This window comes from Solea senegalensis, linkage group LG12 (assembly GCF_019176455.1).
Source record: "Solea senegalensis isolate Sse05_10M linkage group LG12, IFAPA_SoseM_1, whole genome shotgun sequence".
In the NCBI taxonomy this organism is placed as follows: Eukaryota; Metazoa; Chordata; class Actinopteri; order Pleuronectiformes; family Soleidae; genus Solea; species Solea senegalensis.
Window position 1 is genome coordinate 7,685,231 of NC_058032.1, and position 19,891 is coordinate 7,705,121.

The 19,891-nt window shown below is 41.8% G+C and overlaps 2 protein-coding genes across 5 annotated transcripts in view; one reads left to right on the plus strand and one right to left on the minus strand.

The window, feature by feature from the left end:
* Window positions 1–18,786, plus strand: part of flrt1b (fibronectin leucine rich transmembrane protein 1b) — a 34,163-nt gene extending 15,377 nt beyond the window's left edge. For both annotated transcript variants that reach the window (XM_044041164.1, XM_044041165.1), the window contains exons 2-3: window positions 9,978–11,043; window positions 13,530–18,786. In XM_044041164.1, coding sequence (XP_043897099.1) covers window positions 13,549–15,753 — 2,205 coding nt within the window. In that variant the 5' untranslated portion in view covers window positions 9,978–11,043; window positions 13,530–13,548 and the 3' untranslated portion in view covers window positions 15,754–18,786. The remainder of the gene's footprint in view (window positions 1–9,977; window positions 11,044–13,529) is intronic.
* Window positions 1–19,891, minus strand: part of macrod1 (mono-ADP ribosylhydrolase 1) — a 113,181-nt gene that overhangs the window by 69,931 nt on the left and 23,359 nt on the right. The window lies entirely within an intron of this gene.

Below are 19,891 nucleotides of genomic sequence, written 5' to 3' on the forward strand. Positions count from 1 at the left end.
TTCTTTTTAAAGTTAATGGTTTATTTAAAGATAAATGCCTCTTTGCTTAGATATTTTAAAAAGTAGGTAAATTTAGGTAAAATAAAATAAAATAAAGATGCCTAGGGAGAAGAAGAACTTAACAAAATCTAAAAAAAAAGGACAAAGCCTGAACAGAAAGAGAACGTGTTGAACAGTGACAGCTGACTATAAGTGAATTCAAAGATAATTGACCTCAACACTCTTCTGAGTGAGAAGCAGAGACTGTAGCAGTGTGTGTGGGAGGTAGTGTTGTCACAGTGCATAATGGTGTTGCTATCATTATCACTGGCAGAAAGAACAGAGAACCGGTGCGTTTGTGTGTGCGTTTGTCAGTAAGAAAGAGAGAGAGCAAGTCACTGCAAGTTCACAGGTCACATGTCCTACGAAGTGTGCGAGCGCTCAGACGACAAAGATGAGACGCGGCCCGTGTTTACTTCTGTGCACAAAAAAAGATCTGAGGAACTTTTGCATGTGTGTGCATTTGTGTGTGAGAGGCATCCATTTTAGAGAAGCAGCTGCTGATCGAGGCTGGAGGAGCACAAACCACGCAGGCACAGATCTGCGTACGCCGTCACTGATGTGTTAACTCTTTCATGTAGGAATTATGAAAACCTCAGTGGGTATTTCTCATGTCCACTCTGGCTGAATATGTGCTAATGAGTTTTTGACCAAGGAAACATGTATTTAAAAAACAAACATTGGACATAATTATATCTATTTTGTATTTTTGATGTTTGTGAACTCGTGCACTCACATATTAACAGATTCAAAAATGACTCATTCTCCTTCCCTCACGCAGCTCCTCTCCGTCACTTACTGGCATGGCATTTGTGATCAAATCGAGAAGAATACATCTTTTAACTTGGATAGATGTGGATTAGGGCTGAACAACTAATCTGAATTTTATTGGAAATTGCAATACAGCGTAGTGCAAAGGGACACAAGTCTCCTTCAGACTGGTTGTCGTTTGGCGCTTTTCCACTATATAGTACCGCCTCGACTCAACTCAACTCGACTCAAACGGTTTGGTTGGATTTCCTTTACAATATAGTTCCTCCTCAACGTAGGCGGAGTCATCACAGCCCGGCTGAATGGAACTGCCGTGACTTAGTTTTATACGCGACTCACACAAACTAGTGACTTGTAAAGTGGTTATTTTCGATGCACTGATCATTCGAATCAGTTAATAAAAAAGACTTGTGCAGTACTTCCTCCATGACCAGAGCACAGACTCCATCTGACACAGACACTGAACTGAAATACAGCAGCAGAGGTTGATCGCATGCTTTCGGCAATGCTGTTGCTGTTGCTAAATAAACCAGACTCCTCTGTAAAATATTGAGATTTTAGACATTTCCTCCAACATTTGGAGATTAAAGCACGTTTTCAGGATTTTTAAGTCTTTTCAACTGATCTAAGCTCCGGCATGATTTTTGTGTTGCACGTCGTGCTCATGCCTCGTCCTGTGACGGCCAATCAGAGGACGGCAGTCTGAGGACGTCACACGTAGTACCTACTCAGCTCATTTGTAACCTCGCCAGAGCAGGAACTAAAAAAAGAACCAGGTACCAGGTACAATCACTAATGGGAAAGCAAAATAACCGTGCCGTGCCGAGGCGAGTCGCGTCACGCCAGTGGAAAAGCGCCATTTGTCCTTCCAGTCATCTCTGCTGTCTGTCCTTGAGCTCTGTCAGCTTCCTCAGCATTTTTAGCTCCATCATCTCTGCTGGTACTATTTTGTTAATCCTTCTTTTCCTGGCAGCCATTCATCATCACTGTCACTAGAATCATTCTCACTGTACTCCCATCACACACCGCACTCCGACTCTACAACATATGGAGCTACTCGCATAATTGCAGAACTTTAAAAAAAATAAATAAATAATAATACTGCAAGTGACAATCTAACATCTAACAGCAACACACGATGTCCAATGTAGTGGACACATTTAATAACTCCAATTTTCTTCATGGAGATTTGAACAATTGCGTTGGTCATTACTTGATATTACCAAATTGTGTTTGTCAAGATATTCTCGCCAGCTGTCAGCTATCTTGGGTTTGCACTGACAGTGATGTTAGATGGGATGACACACTAGTTTTCACCATGTGGGCTCATGTGCACCTGTACCATCAAAAGACATTCATATATCAGAAAGCAGCTTTGAAATAGACACATGACTGTGAATCTCTGTTATTTTCTGCTCCTGACTGGAGTAGCTGTAATGAAAGCCATTTCCCCCGGGCATCAATAAAGCATTTCTGATGCTGATTAAAGGCTAAGAGTTTTTCCTCTACTCCCTGTTTGCAACAGCAAAACATTCTGTAGTTATTGTGGGCTGAATTACAGAAATGGAATTTGTATCAATAGCTTTGGATTCATTTTAGATTACTAAAATAATACTGAAACATAATACAAAATAAAAGAAAACCAGACCTGACCTCTGTGCAAAGTTTCAAGAGAAAATTTAAAGGAAAACAATAGATTCCTCACACAAATTCAGCCCCTGGCATTCATGCTAATTATTTTTAAGTAATTATTTTTGCATATTAAGTTTTTTTTTTTCTTTCTATTATGTAAAATAAATACCAGCTCACCTTCGTTAAATATTGATTCCATGTGCGTCTTCCAGTTACATTTTTGAGGTCCTTATAATTCATCATGTCACACTTTTAGGTGAATAGTTATGGTGAGTCAAAATTCACCTCCGAGTTATTCGCATTTTGATTCACTGTTGATGTGGAAAAGCCTTTAATAAGAATGTAATTGCTTATCACAATTAGGGCTTAACAATTTGGGTAAAACATTTAAGTGCTATTTTTCTGACAGCGATTTGCTTGGGGTCGGTTTTTACTGTGTCATAGATTTAACACAAGATGGAGCATTACCACTACGAGATACAATCAAAATATGAATTAAACTCTATTGCAATGATGAGAAGACTTAAAGATTTGTATTGTTTCTAACATTCATTCTTCAAACTGGAAAATAACATAGAACAAATGAATTGAAAATAATTAATCATTTACCCTTAATTATAATTACATTCTATTATAGTACATATTTTTTTGTAATCTAATTACATAATCATGAATATATGTTATCTGTTACACCCCCAGATTTAATTGTGTAGCTTTAAAAGGCTAAAAAAAAAAAGAAGAACCATTTTACTGTTGATTACATTCTACCAGCACAATAAAACAAGGTTTTTGTCACATCACATAAATCACATGTGGGATAAAAGTGATAAGAACATCACTACACTGTGACTTTAAAAGCAACATTACTGCTAAGCTGAATCAGTGCATTTGCATTTCTCTTAGTACATTTGTTCCATTATTGAGTGAGAGAGTGAGTCAGGGGCAGATTAATGCTCAACTTACTGAAGTGGTGTTGTAATGCATGGTGGTTTTTTTTCTTTGGTTGTTTTTTTTTTTTTGGCAGCAAATCTTGACGATGCGGTAAGCAGCTCGAGTTGAGACAGGATGTCGTGGACTCATAACACCGCACTACCGTTTGCAGAGGAAACTATTGCCGAGCTGCAGGAATAAGTCAGAAAACGTTGGTGGCATTAGGGGCGACGCACGGAGCAACTCATCACCGTAACCTCCACATTTTTATTGTAGCTGTAGCCTCTTACAGCCACCCCTGCTGGACATTTGATTGGCTATTGTTTGTTGTTTGGTTAAAGTAATGGTCAGATGTCAGAGTCGGGGCAGGTCATTTATTCACTCGCTGGAAATTGTACTTGCAGTGGCGGGTGTTAATTTTGTGGCCCCTGCCTGGATGACATGTTTTTCATTACAATAAACATGGACACTGTAGTTTACTTTGAGTCAGTGCCACGTGCACATCCTGCTGTCGTAAATTCTCACCCGTGCACTAAATGTGTTTTAATCTCTCGCAGAAAACAGTCCCCCAACAAATCCACGGTTTAATGTGGGCTAAAATCTACAGTACCCAGGTGTTTTAGGACTTTTTTTAATTATTTTTTTAATCAAACTGACAAATGAGCTTTAATTCGACAGCCGCAGATGGGTTAGGAAGGTCAGAAAAGTACTGAGACTCACCAACACGCCAGATTGTTGGTTTGGAATTTATTGACTATAAAAAAGAAAGATGGAAAAAAAATAAAAATCCCCTCAGTCATGTGAGAGGAATCCGAGTAGAATTTACCAGCAAAGCCAAACCCCAGTGTGTGTGTGTGTTAAAGTGATGCGAGAAGTGATTGAAAAAAACAGTGTATTGAGCCTTTCCCTCCCTTCAGATCTTTGCTGATTATCCCTGCTCAGTCACTTTCCTCATCTCTCTTCTCCTCTTCCCTGCACCTCCCTCTCATGCTAAATGGAAGCAGTGTGTTGCTGTGTTAGAAAGCTAGTCACATCCCTCTCAATCTTCTTTTTAGCCCCTCTTAGAGTCTCTCCCCCTCTTTTTCATTTCCCACCTCTACCTTTCTCCCTGTCTATCCTTGGCTTTCTCTCTCTTTTCCTCTTGCTCTCTCTCCTTTTTCACTGTCTTTTTTTTTTCTCTCTCCTGCTCTACCCCTTCATCCTTCGCTATGTCCGCGCCAACACCCGCGACTGATTCTCCCAGAGTCATGGCCTTCAGAGCCTGACAAGCTTTCAGTGCCTGCACCCGTGTGTATGTGTGTGTATCTCTACAGGACCTTTTATGGCATAAGCACTGACCTTCGGAGGACCGGTAGTCCACATGGAGACCAAAACCTGGTTTTAATTGAGGCAGAACAGGTTAAGTCTAGGACTAAGATTTGAATTTTGGTCATGGTTAAGGTTAGAGATAACACTTTCTTTAGGCCGTCCAAGTAAATGTAAGTCAATGCAGTGTCCGAAAAGAATAGCTGCGCAAACCTGCATGTGGGTGTGTGTGTGTGTGTTCAAGCATAGATGAAATATGAGCTGTTAAATATGAATGCCGTGTTATGTTCTAATGCCATGTACGCATGTCACTCACGCACTGGAGAGTAGTAAAAATGTGCATGCACATTAGACACACACACACACACACACACAGTGTTCAGCGTGTGTGACTGCAGAGCTTCTGTGGTATTATCCCGCATCACATTTGCTGTCCATTTGTCTGTGATAGTTGCCACACAGACACAAAACACGCACGCAGAGGCAGAGCAGGCCCTGGATTCAGGCTTCACTGACTTTAAACCTTGCTCAGTCTGACAGTAATTTCTGCCTCCAAATTACATTCCAATGGCTTCATAAATCTGCTGCCTCCTCCTCCGCCTCTTTCTGCCCCCCCTCCATCTTCCTTCCTCCGCTCCTCTATCTTTCCCTCTTCTCTGCCATACACCCTCTCTTCCTCTCTTCCCTTTTTATTCCAGCCTTGCCTCATTTTTTTCCTGTATAAACCTCTATCTTCCTCCCTCCATGCCTTCCTCTATTTTACCATCTCTCTTTCTCTCCTCCTCCTATCACCGTTTTCTTGTTTCTCCACGCTCCTTCTCTCTGGCGCCAGCTCAGTAAATGAGAAACAGGGAGGCAGAGATGGGGAGGTTACGTGTGTGGGGTAGTTAAACAGTCACACTCAGACAGACACACACACACACACACATAAATCCATACAGATGCTTGTATGCACACCCACGTAAAAACGGATGTGCACACACACATACACACACACACACACACACACGCACGCACTCACACACGCACACACGGTCCACAGATATGCCCACATACAGTGCAAAAAAGAAATGTACACACGTACAAAAAGCACACATCCAAAGTCAAACATCATAAAGAGCACATTATGCTTTGATTGAGAGACAAACGTTTGTGCTGCCTTGACTCTAAATTGACTCGTGTGGGTGTAGGTATGCCATATACACACACACACACGCACACACGCATACTCTCGCACAATCTTGCGATTTTAATGAGAGTGTTCATTTTACAGATAGTGCCTCTAGGTGAAATAATTGCCAGTGTTTGGCCCTGATGGCTGGTCCAAGTGTTCTCAGGCCAGTTGTCTTTATGGCCCATGGCGGGCTGCAAAACACACCCCTCAGCTCCCTCACCGCCGCTTTAACTGCTGCTCTGCTGCAGCCGACACACACACACATGCGATGAAGACATGGGCATAATATGCATAAGCACACAATGAAGAGCAACTTGCGCATTAATACTAAACACACACGTACACGCGCGCTGAGGCAGAGGCCAGCAGAGAACAATAGGGTCGTCTGACAATGGGGCTCAGAGGAATTCTCTCCTCCATATTAATATTCAGCAGAGTGGATGTGGAGAGAGTGTGTGTGTCAGCAGGGACGCATGCTCATCAACCTCACTAACACTGGGGTTAGGCAGCCACATGATTACAAAGTACTCAGACTTTGGTCCCCAGCCCTGTAACTATTAATCCCTAGCTCCTATTCCCTCACTTCCTAGCTCCTAGGTCCCTACAGTGCACAGACTGAGCACACGGCCAAATATCACAGCTGTCACTTTTCTTTGCTTTCCATTTTGTGAATTATTCTGAACAGGCTGAGGGAGCAAAGGGGTGGATGGCAATGGAAATTTGTCAATGTCCTACCATCGCCCACGACAGGGTTTCATATTTGTGAGAATGTAGATAAAAGGTCATCTGTAGGGGAATTTTTGAAAAAACAACAACAAAAGATTACATTTTTTTTCCTGTAATGAAAAGGGCTAAAGCAGTAGAAACACTCTTTCATTGCTGGTCTCGTCCCTATCATTTGTTTTTGTCAGAGCAAAGATGTAAGATGTAAGTAGATGACTCGTCTGTATATCTGAAGTGTGGGTGGAGTGGCTCAGTGGTTAAGACCCGTACCCTGTGCGCGAAAGACATCATGGTCGCAAGTTCGATTCCACCCCAGGCTGATTGTACTCAATTGCATTGTAAGTCGCTTCGGATAAAAGCATCTGCTAAATGACATGTAATGTAATGTAATGAAGTGTACAAGGTGAGCACTTTATCTCTGCACGTATGCTCCCTGCATCCGTGAACACAAATCACTCACAGCATACACATTTGCACATCTTTGCAGAGTGTCCAGATAAAACAAATGATTGTCATACTGCAGTGTCCAGTAGCCCTGATCGCAGACATGTTTCCATTTGTAGATATCTGTGCTGGTGTTCACACTTTATTCAGTCTTCTCTCCTGGTCTCACAAGAGCTAATATCTGTAGCAATGTTGTGACAATGTACAACGGACAGAGAAAAATAGAACAGTAAAAGCATCTTGACAACAACGTGCCTGTAGGATACACTGTTGTCATTGACTGGCTCACAAGAACAGAGTGATGTCTTTCCCTTGAGGAATGAGATGTTCTCTGTGCTCCCTGCTATACAGGAAAAACAACGATACAGAAAAGACACACAGCAGAGGGTCACTCAGAAATATTCCTAACCTCAACACTGTATGGATCAGTGTAAGAACTGATCTCTTTATTACTGCTTCTACTCCTCATTGACAGTGTGCTTTATAAGTGATAATCAGTTGTAAGGAAAATACTAGGGATGGGAATCAGCATCAGTCAGTATCGGTATCAAAATCCCTGGATCGGCTAAAACCCAATACTATCCAAAAGTCCTATATATCACATTCTGCCCTATGCACAGACTGTAAAAATGTAAATAAAAATCAGCAAAAGCATTTTAGCTGAGTCATGTTTAGGCTGTTTATTTCTTCTTTTTAGGGAGAACACTATTTGTTACACAGTTGAAGAATGATGCCTTTGAAATTACTCAGTATAAATGTGTTGTTAATAGCTTCATAGTTCATAAATGGTTAGAAAATGACTGTATCAGACAAATGCCGTTATCGATAAGTTCGATAACGGTATGGGACACAAAAAAAGTGGTATCGTGTCATCCCTAGAAAATACTGGGATATATTGTATTTTACTAGTCATTTGACTGTGGTCGCCATTAAAGGAAATGTATGAATGCTAAAAATCAAGGATACAAAATAGGTACATTTGGATAGTGGATAAATATAGGAGATATTTTCCTTTGAAAAGTGGTAACATGGTGAAATGAAATACAGGGATGGCCATGAAAACCAGCGCCACTCTCTAACCTTCTGAAAACCCGTGACAAACATCATTTTCAGGTAATACCTTCTCCTAAATGACTATAGAGTCTAGCTTTTGCCTCCCAAATCCCTGCTCTGATGCATGCTCCCTAATGCTCCCTTTTTTACTCCCCTCCTTCACCTACCCCCCACCACACCCCCGTCAGCCAGGCTTGCCTCTGAAAATCCATCACTAAAAGTTTTAAGGACAGCCGTGACACTGTACAGATAGAGCTTCACATACTGATGTCTAATGGGCAATGGCAGTGAGCTGAGGAAATGCTCCTGATGTTCAATATTCTCAGCTTGTCCTACGCGGGCAGACATTTTGCCTGCGGTATTGAAAGATTAGTGCATGGTGTACAGGCAGCTTTGGACCAGACATTCTAGCCAATTAAGGGGACGTGGTTTAAAATAACAGAAGATTTTTTTTTATCAAAGGTGACAAATAATATTAAGACACGGCTAATGGTGACCAATTAAAAACCTTCATGTGAATTATGATTTCACTGCTGAGCCACTTAAAAGCTCATGTATTAGAAATCAAAAGTGCTGTACACATCATCACTGTCCTTGAGTAGACAGTCATCTAATTTCTCCTCTAATGCCAATCACAAAGTTGACCCGTTTAGCATTCTCTCCCATGTAAAGCCGTTTTCATTGCACATGTTAGCTGCACTATGCACGCGCATATAAATCGGTTCACTAGGATATCAGTCTGGAGTTTGTTTTTATAAAAGGGGACAGTTTATCTCACAACATATTGTCCAGCGTCAATCCCAAAGCAAGCAAATTACCTCCCCACTAAACTGCACACCCAGTTAAACACAGCGTTCTCTCCGTCTGTGGGACCATTTAAAACACAGACACACTTTACGCTGTGTTCAGGATGTGACCTTCTTTTTTTTTTTTTAATACCCTCCACACACCTCAGCCCGTTGACCAAGTTCTTCCTCACTCCAGCATGTGCTCTTTGAAAATGAAAATGAGGACAGCTTTATTTGTCTCTATTTGTGTTTAAGAAAACTACATGATAATTTCCCAGTTGGCAATGAAGTCTACTTACTCTGGGATAAAGTGAACAGACGAATGTGAGCAGCAGAGCAGTTAATGGCCTTGATGAATCTGTCTCTGTACACTCCGGATGCCTGATGAAAACCTTACATTTCTAAAGCCAGTGTTCACTGGGGGGTTTCAATCTGCAACAAGACACAGGCACTTAGCGCGCGGTGGTTAATGAAAGCTCCGAAGCTTTGTGTGAATAAAAAACACAGATATAAAACATGGAGTCACCTTAATGGGAGGTTTGTGTCTGTTGGGAGCATCGTGGTGCACATATGCAGCAGCAGCACTGACCTTCAGGAATATTTTCACAAGGCACTTAATTTTAAGCAGCATAACTATTCTGATGGGGATAATTATTATTAAGCCTGCGCCTTTTAGTATTCCATATTGTGCTAACGTTGAAGGATAACATTACATCTTGGTGCCATTTAAAGAAAAGCTGCTAAACCAAAATAGTGCTTCATTTGTGTAGACCTGAAACTGAGGAATTTTAAATTTCATATTTTAGCAGAAAACACATTTTCTGCTAGAAAATGCAGTCAAGCAAACGTGGATTACTGTGACTACTGAACTACAAAGGGATGCCTTTTCTAACGTAATACTCAGGCGATAACTTCAGACCCTTCTTTGAAATGGACTGTTTGGTTGGGCAGTTTGTGTCTTTACTGATTCCATGGTCCACAACACAAATCCATTCATTGCTGTTCCATAAGTTCCTGTTGGTTAGCTCCATAAATCTACACTGTGTTTTTGTATTTACTCTATATTTCAATGTTTTACAAATCCTAAAACTGTGTTTGTCTGTTCTCTGTTTTTCCAGGTTGGGGCTCAGTAAAATCCACCCAGCTCTCCTGCTGAAGCAAACACCACTGACAGCTTCCTTTAGGATAACAGACAGTGCATTTCAGAAAGTCCATTTCGCCAAAACTGCAGGTGAACTTTTCACACTGGCTGTCACAGCGACCTTAGTGTGGACTACATACAGTGTGCACTCTCCCCTGGCTTTGCTGCCTCTGAAGATGATCTGTGTGAACTGAAAAAGAAGCAATCAAACATTTAACGAGAGAGAGAGAAAGGCTGAAATTGAGAGGGAGCCCAGCTCTTACAGTCTGTATTCAGCATCGGGTCAACCTGTCCATCACAGCCTCCACACATGCTCATTACCAGTACTGAAGTGTGAAATTTATTTTGTCAAAATTGTCATAACACAAACAATAATAACAGATCAAATTTCCTTGACGTTCATTTGCTGCCGTTTTCTGAATCTGCGATCAGACAGTGCATTAATTAAGACCACGGCCTGGCAATTCAGAGCAACTGTACTATTTTTGCATGACCCACTGATTGCATGAATATCCAGGATTTCTTTTGACTTCCAAGAAGAACCCTTGAGCCCAAGACCATCTTCTGACTGTCTGCCAAACTGTCACATTTGGGTGTGGAGGAGTTGTTTCAGAATTAGGCCTCTGGACACTCATTGAAGATGACATAAGTTGCCAGGCCTAAAACCCCCCATACCAAAATAAAACCTACCCAGAGAGAGAAAGAGAAAGGGAGCTTGGCAGCAGGACACACAACACACAAATGTGGGTGCCGAGGCGGCTGTGAGCCATGCTGGTGTTGTTGTTTGTGGATCCCTGGAGTACAGGCTATCATCATGCCTATCATCATTCACGCAAGCTGAAGAAGATTCACCGGCCCCAAGGAACAACTCTACACTTCTGAGCATTTCAAAGGAGACTGGGAGTCTGGGCTTACACACAGGGATCCACAGCAACATCCTTCAATCGCACGTAGAGACACAGTGATACGGCTCTCCACATATCCTTGACTCGGAGAAAAAAAACAAGCTGCAGCTGACGTGAAAAGGCACAAAGACTGAGCAGGTTAGCAAGCCCTCGACAATCACACACAAACTTCTTTCCTTCATTCAGTGCAACGAAGAACACCACACTGCCTTATTTTGCTGTGTTACATAAGACACAAAAAATATACACAAAGTCAAACAGACTTTGTTTTTTTTTCAGAGGGATAAATACACAGAGAAAAAATAAGAGGCAAATAAAGAGGCAGGAAAGCTGAGGCCAAAGGAGTGCGAGAAAGAGAGAGGAGGAGGAGAGGAGAACTGAGACTGAGCTCATTGTGTAGGAGTCACTGAACGACCAGAGGTGAAATCATAGGGTTAAAAAAAGAGGTTGAGACAGAAGAGGTGAGGAGGAGAGTGACTGCATGCATGGACACTTCTGTAAGCAAACCTGAGAGTGGATATAAAAGATAAAGATAAAAAAAAAATTTTGATTATCAAGAGAAAGAGGTGGTGGGTGTATGGGAGAGGTAGATGGTCGGAAAAAATATAGACGCGGCGTGTAGAGTGGCATAAGAGAGAGTGACAGTTGGAAAAGAGAGAAGGAGCCAGGAAGGGGAGAAGACAGAAAATTTCAGGTTCATAATGAGGGTGTGTTGATAGGAAATCTTGGCATGTAGGCAAAAACACAGGGGAAGATTTGTGCCAAGAGGATATTTATGAAAGGAAACCAGGGACAGAGTGGCACCATGAACATATGCTAGCTGGTATTCACAGAGCATTTCCCAATATGGTTTCAGCTCATATGCTGTCACTCCCTCATGTGTGCATATGTTCTTCCCCCCTACTTATTCTATTTCTCCAACACTGGTAATGCTTAAAAATAGCTTGAAAATACCATTAAGAAAAGAGAAAATATTCTGGGTCCATGCTAAATTGAGCGGCACACATTCTCCTACATTAAATACTGCCTGTGTCAAGCCAAGACAGGACTTTTGATACAGATCTCATTTCACACACATGATGCACACACAAGCATGTTGGGGTTTACACCTGTCTCACTGGGAAATGCAACACACAACCGATCTTTGAAACCATTCTCCTTTATTTTGCAACAAAGTCATCTGATATGACTTCAGCCATCATTGCCAGGAACTCATTTCCCCTTTCCTTCTCTGACAGACTGGCCAACTCTCCATCTGTCTCCTCGCCTTCCCCCTCATCTCTCCATCTTTCTATTGTTGCCATCTCTTATTTTGCTTTGCATGGATTTTGACTGTAGTCAAGGGGCAATTTTGCATCTAGCACTGAGTTCACATATGGATACACAGACACACACAGACACATACGTGCATGTACAGAAGGGAAAGAAAAAAACACTTGCCTTCAAAGTATTTGTTTATCAAATGTGCTGTCAAATCATGGCAGGCATTTTATGCCAGGGCACATTTTCCAGCCTCAGGCTACTAAAAAAAAAAAGGATTCAAACAAGAGTGTGCCACAATGCAATTCCCACAACTTTCACTAGTGTATATTATTCATGTTCTATAAATAATGTTCATTGAATGTAAGTGCACGGAGATCATTTTATCTCAATTGTAAATTTATGTTATTGATGTCGGTGTCAGGGATTCGCTTTGAGACAAGTCACAAAACATCGACTGAGGAACGTATTAATGTTGCAGAAAAATGCTTAGCTGTAAAACATCTCACTAAAACATTTCTGGGGATTTCAGGACCACTTTACTGAATAATTTATAGAAATTTCACCAACAATAACAACCAAGAGAAAACATGCATTATACATGTTAGCCTGTAGTGAGACTGTTCTGAAAGCTTTGTGCTCTGTACACTTACTTATATGTGTGTGCTTTGATCATAATCATATATACACAGTTGGTCAGTATATTTAACAAATGTTCTCATTCATGCATTTTATTTAACACATTTTAAGATATTAAGTGCCCCACAATAAGTACTTAGTCTCTGTGTACTGTTCAGGGTGAGCTTAAGTGCAGTCAAGAGGTTTAATACTTCAGTTGTCTCTAAATTGATCAACAGCCCTGTAGGCAGTTCATCCTTCTTAATCTCTCCTTTTTTAGTTTTATGTCAATCACTCAATTTCAGTTAATCTCTGTGGAAGAAAAGTCTTCATCTCTTATTTTCGCTTCTAGCAACTGTTCAATTTTCACCATCTCTGTTGTCTGTCTGTCTTCTCCAAGTCTTGCCACCTTTCTTGTCCACTCACTCAACCCCTCATTTCACTCTCAGCCTCTAAATGTCCATTTGTCTTGTGCTCGGCCACACTGACCCATTTAATAGTGGACAGGCCTTCTAAATTACATCTGGCTTTTCAATTTCTAGACTTTAGAGATAAAAATATCTTTACTTTTAATGGCAATGGTTTGAAAAGAGCACTTAAGTCAAGAAGAAGTTTTAAAAAAGAGGTTAACTGTGTTTGTTCTGCACTCTTTTGAATATAATGAGTTACGTCTCCTTTGATTTTACAATGAGTTACTTACAGCCTTTGTTCTTGTTTTAATCCAGTTTTTGATTCTTCTCTTTCAGTCAGGAGCTTTGTACCAACATGGCTACTGAGAGTCTTGCCGAGCTACGTGATTGGCTCTTCCTGCTCCTCCTGTGCCTCACCTTACTGGCTGAGGTGCTAGAACTGGCGGCAGCAGCAATTGCCATGGAGACAGGCGAGGGAGATGAGGGCATTGTTTGTCCCTCAGTGTGCCGCTGTGATGAGGGTTTTGTCTACTGCAATGACCGTGGCCTCAGCTTAATTCCTCCACTACCATTAACAGCTGCCATCCTCTACTTGCAGAGCAACCGGCTGAGCAATGCCGGGCTGCCTCCCTCACTGGAACGCAGCTCTTCCATACGAGTGATATATCTGTATGCCAACCAGTTAGATGAATTCCCTATACATCTTCCGCCTTCATTACGGGAGCTTCATTTGCAGGATAATAATATACGAACGTTACCGCGGTCAGCTTTGGCCAAGTTACCATTACTAGAACGTTTACACCTGGATGATAACTCCATATCCACAGTTAGCATCCAGGAGAGAGCTTTTTCTGGGACTCCACGGCTTCGACTGCTTTTCCTGTCTCGAAACCACCTGTCAAGCATCCCTGCTGGTTTGCCAGCTTCCTTGGAAGAATTGCGACTCGATGACAACCGAATCAGCACCATCCCCACTCATGCTTTCCGGGGGCTCTCCTCACTGCGACGCTTAGTCCTGGATGGGAACCTGTTGGCCAACACACGCATTGCAGATGACACCTTTTCTCGTCTCTCCAACCTGACTGAGCTGTCATTGGTCAGAAATGCCCTGCAGTCACCTCCTGTCAAATTGCCATCAGCTCATCTGGTACGACTCCATTTGCAAGACAATGGAATGACCCACATACCACGGGGAACGCTGGATGGGATGCGACGACTACAAAAGTTGGACCTGTCAGGAAACAATCTGACCAGTCTCCCCAGAGGACTTCTAAAGGACACCGAAAGCCTGGAGATGCTACTGTTGCGAGGAAATCCCTGGTACTGCGGCTGCAACCTTCGATGGCTTCATGCATGGCTGCATAGCAGGGGTTCAGCAGTGACAGTCAGAGGTCTGACTTGTCAAGGGCCTGAACAAGTAAGAGGCCTGATCCTGAGAGACCTTACCTCCCTGATGGAGCAGTGTGAAAGTCCTCCTGCTGGTCCCAGCACTGGGGTCGGGATGAACCCAGCAGAAAAAGATGGAGGAGGTGAAGACGGTATTGGACAGGGCCAAGTGGTGGCTTCAGGCCCACATGGTAGCACCACCACTACTTCTCTGTTGGTCCCCACACAAGGTTCCCTCTTTACCCTGCGAGCCAAGTGGCCAGACCTCGTTATGCCTCTTCCTCCCAGTGAAGGGGGGCGGGTATCTGGAGAGGCCTTGGAGCTGACTGTAAAGCCTCTCTCTTCGGACAGTGTACTGGTCAGTTGGCTTTGCCCAAAGCCAGCACCCTCTTTTCGCTTGTCGTGGCTTAGGCTAGGTAGCAGTGCAGCTCTTGGTTCAATTACAGAGACTTTGGTTCCTGGAGAGAGGACACAGTACCTCCTTAACCAGCTCACCCCACGCTCACATTACCTCATTTGTCTGCTGCCACTGCGACAGGAACATCCCTTTGGAGGGTCTAGTATAAGTTCATCTCGAGCTGGCAGTACAGGCATGGACACAGAGAGTAGAGACTCAACCCCAACCTGTGCTCGAATAGAGACTGGAGAGGCTCCGGTTAGCTCAGGTGGAGAGGGGTCAGAAAAAGAGGGACAGGACTCTGAGCTAACAGTCCTGCCATTAGCTGGGATCATTGGGGGTGCCACAGCATTGGTAAGCCTGCTGTTAATATTTGGCATCTTCTGCTGGTATGGACAGAGGGCAGGTTACATGTCTGGAGACTCAGGCTCATACAACAGGGGGCGGGGAGGAAAACATTATGATGACTATGTAGAGTCAGGCACGAAGAAAGACACTTCCATTTTGGAGATCAGGGCTCCTCCTGCAGGGTTTCAGATGACAGCTATGGCCCACCAGCCACTGCAGCCAAAGCTGGAGGATGTCACCTATATCCACACCATTTTCCCCTCCTCTTCCTCTCCTTCCCAAGCTAACGGGACGTACCGCAGCAGCCATGGAGCTGGCAGCCTCAACGGCACCATCCTCAGCCAAGCCAGCCACCATCATGTCACTTATGGTACCAATCGTGGCTACAGAGATGGTGGTATCCCCGACATAGATTATGCGTATACGTGATGATGCAGGGACATACTCCCTAAGCCACAAATGCCAGGGGCACCATTCAGGATGATGACCCTGACCTTGTGGCCATTTTGTCCTTGGTTTCCAAAGTACCCTCTGTGCCTCTGCTGGTTCAATTGAAAATGGTTTGTTAAGTAGAAAAGCCTGATTTCAGCTATGTTATTGGACATTGCTACTGAGTGACTTAAGTAACAGTCCTACTATTCTCTGCTACTGTATACTACATGATACAGTAGGACCTTCTTTCAGCTCTACTTCTAGTTATAAATTGTTACGTTTTCTCTTTTGATAACTCAGTGTCTTTGAAATCTACTCTTCTTCTGAGCTCATAATACACAGTAACTTATTTGAGGTTGATATACTAGGCTTAGCTGATTTAGCAGGAGATATATTTATAATATGAGGGAAAGGCACTTGATGTGTATAGAGATAGCGCTCATATCTTCCTACCGACTGTAAGCTTGGTGCTGTATAGATGAAAGGGATGACAGAGGGAGAAATCAATGGTTGTTATAACACACAGATGACAATGCATCATGATTGACATGAAAAGATGTGTTCCTAGCCCCCTATTTTCCCTGGTTTACTCCTCTGCTTTTCTTCTCTCCTTTTCGTCCTCTTTTTTTTATTTTGGCTCTTTCCTTTTATTTCTCTCATGTCTTTTGTGGTGCCGTTAGCAGAGGACGACTTTGTTCTCGCCAAGGGAGCTGACAGCAGTGATAACACTCCTGACAGAGACGGGAGACACAAACCACAGCATGGGGAGACTAATGAGAGGGAGAGGAGGAGAGTGGAGGGCAATAGATAGATGGATGGATGAAGGGGTAGAACATGAAAGAAGACATAGGGGAGAAAGAAGAGTGTCATTTGGGGCACAGAGGCACTGAAAAAGGTGTGTTGGCTCAAGGCAGAGAGCAAGGACAGAAAAATTGAGTTAAAAGGAAGACAAGTAAAAAACACACACACAAAAGCAAAACAAGATGGGGAATCAAGAAGAGTGAGTATAGGGTATGGAAAAATGGGGTGACAATGTCATCATCCAAAAAATGTCTCAAGTTGTACTCTGTGGATCCACTATTGCACTCAACAAATGACTGTGTGATAGCAGGCTGCATACTTTCTTCAAAGACTGAAGATGCACTTGGTCTGAAATCATTACCAAAATAAGTCAAATACTTGATATATATTGGGCAGCTTTCACCTTTATAAGCTGACTATCACAACTTCAGAAAGGTAGATAGACATTAATATGAATATGAATGTCAACACAATATGGTTATTAACTCCGATATTTAGAAAAAGAAATGCATGTACAGAGTTTCTATTGTGGACTGGTCTCATTTTTTTTATTACCTTCTGAAATGGAAAAAAAGGGAGAAATATAATCATATCTTGTAATAGTAAGCCATTATCTTAGCCCGGTGACAGTTTTTTCGTTTATATAAAAATTGTATATAAAACATTTTGGTAGAAATCAGAGCTTCTGTGTCTGTAAGCTCAAGTTCCCTCATGACCATAATATGTTTTCAGTTTTAAAAAAAGCTCGGAAATTACAAGAGGGCACCACTGGGCATTATCAATGACATATGCAGTACTGTGTAAAGGTCTTACAGGTCTTACCACCAGCGTTGTTGTTTTCATGTCTGTCAAATTCTGTGATGATTGGCATTTGGACTGGAATGATGGGACTAAAAATTGGTCTTATTATACATTAACATATATTAAGTGTATGTAATGCTCAAGCATGTCTTGAATAAACCTGGAGTAATAGATTCATTGTTCTTACAGCAGATATTTTCTTTTTATAACATAAAATAGGAGGACAAACAAAGGTTTTACCAGTAACATTAATTAGGTTTAAGAGAGCCAGGGCCGTGCTATTGTTCAAGTGTCAGGGTAGGTCACACTATTGTCACAAAACTGCATGCATGATTCCTGTGTTCCAGTGAAGTGATTGAGAAGTGATTACACTGTATGTATGGTCATTATAGCGTTGCTAAACACTAGCAAATCTAATGATAGCCTGAGACTTTTGCACAGTACTATGCATTGTGATTATCGCTTTTGAGATGTTGTTGCATTACTGAATATGGATTAAAATAAATTCCAGACAGGAGTGTGTGTGTTACATATTGTCACACTATGGTCAAATACAATTCCGCCGTTGATGTAAAGTAGTTGCACATGTTTATTTGTAGCAAAAATGGCTTAATAAATGAAACGTTTACATCCTGTTGATAGTAAAGGGAGACCTTCCACAATATAAAGAGTACAGCAAAAAACCTGACAGAATTTTAATTCCGAAACAGTATCCACTCAACCTATCGGACCCTAAAATCATTTTTAGTATTTTAAGTTGAAGTCAACTTTATTTAAACCAACATTGTGATGCATTCTGGGAGATAAAGTACATAAAGCGACTCTGATAGGCCTCAACACAGCATACAGTTTTATTAACAAGGATCACAGCCTGACCACTACACTGTGCAGTTCAATGTAAACACACAACACAACCCCAAGACACCTGCTCTGTCTGCCGTTCAGTGAAACAACAAAAGTACTTACTGGAGGAGAGGAACTTCAAAGGAAAAGTGCTGTCAGAGATTAGAAGAGGAAGAGGAGAGAATAGGAAAAATAAAGAGTAAATCTGTAAAGGGGAGGATGGGGGGGAGACACAGGGGAGACACAATTTAAATAGAGCGTTGAGTGTTGAAACCAAGTCTTACTTTCAGTAGCTCTCTTCTTTTTCCAGCCTGTGTTACTGTGCACCAGTAATATTGGACGAGCTCCGGTGTGAGTTTTTAAATTCTCATGTCTGCATTTGTTTTTTGGTTTCCCTTTTTTAAAGAGCACTGACGATCCCTTTCACTCTGTGAAAAAGTCATTTTTCCTTTAAAATTATCACCCTCCGATGTGACAATGAAAACACTCTTATGTATAAACATAGAAATGGGTGCAAAATGCAATTCCATTTATTGGTCTGGTGTCTTTTTTCTATGCAGAACAATAAAGACTAAAGGAAAAGCAGCTTTGATGACTTATCTGTGTGTGTGCGTCTATGTGTGTGTGTGGTTTATTAAATCAAAAAAACTATGGCTCGAGACATCAAGTAATACACTGGGGTGACTTCAAAAAAATGGAAATCAATGGGATTATTATCATGATTTATGACAAGATGAAGTGGTCCTCATTAAATCACACACACTGAATGAATACATTAGCTGCTACACACTGTTTAATTTTGGCCAAAAAAAAAATCTGCTAGCCAAAAAGTAGACGCATGTTTTCTTGATCCCAAGACATTTGTGTGTTCATTTGCACGGAAGTGTTTATTGTCTTTGCCGCTGTGTTTGAGTGAAGACATGCCTCTTATTCTAAGTGAGTGCTAATGCTTGTGTAAGCATGGATCAATATAACGAACGGGGGAGTGTATAAGTGTCCATCCAGAAGTAACTGCTCGTGATGGAAGGTTGTTAAGGGGGAAGGAATATACTGTCTGTACTGTAGATAAACATGGATCAGTGTAGTGAGTGCTGTCTATGGCAAAAACAAACTTTTTCAGAGAGGTTGTGTGTCTGTGTGTAACTGTGCAACTGGTATTGTGGGGACCTAAATCTCACATTATGGGGACAAAACCCAAGTCCCCATTACCTAAATTACAAAATTTCAAAGTGGACAAGTTTTAAAGTTAGGCTGAGGTAAGGGTTGGGTTAATAAGGCCAATACTAATTATGGTTAAGGTTAAAGTAAGAAAGGAAATGTAAGTCAATGCAATGTCCTCTGAAGTCATGGAAACCAGCGTGTGTGTGTATCTCCATGTCTCTCACTCACTGCAAAGGCCTTTCACTGTCACAGTCCATCATTTAGCCTCAAGACTTCCATATTCATTTTATTTATCACTCCACACCCACAGAAAGATGAATAGAAATGTACACATATACCAAGTATCAGCCTGAACAATAAATTGTGCTGCGATTTAGGATGCACATGTTACGCAACATAACTGATCCAGAGTTTACACAAACTGTTTATGGTTTCAAGGATTCTTATCTTTATATTCTCATTCTGATGATATCTCATATGGTAATGCTTACATCATATTTTAAATCCATTACAAAATGAATACTGGACT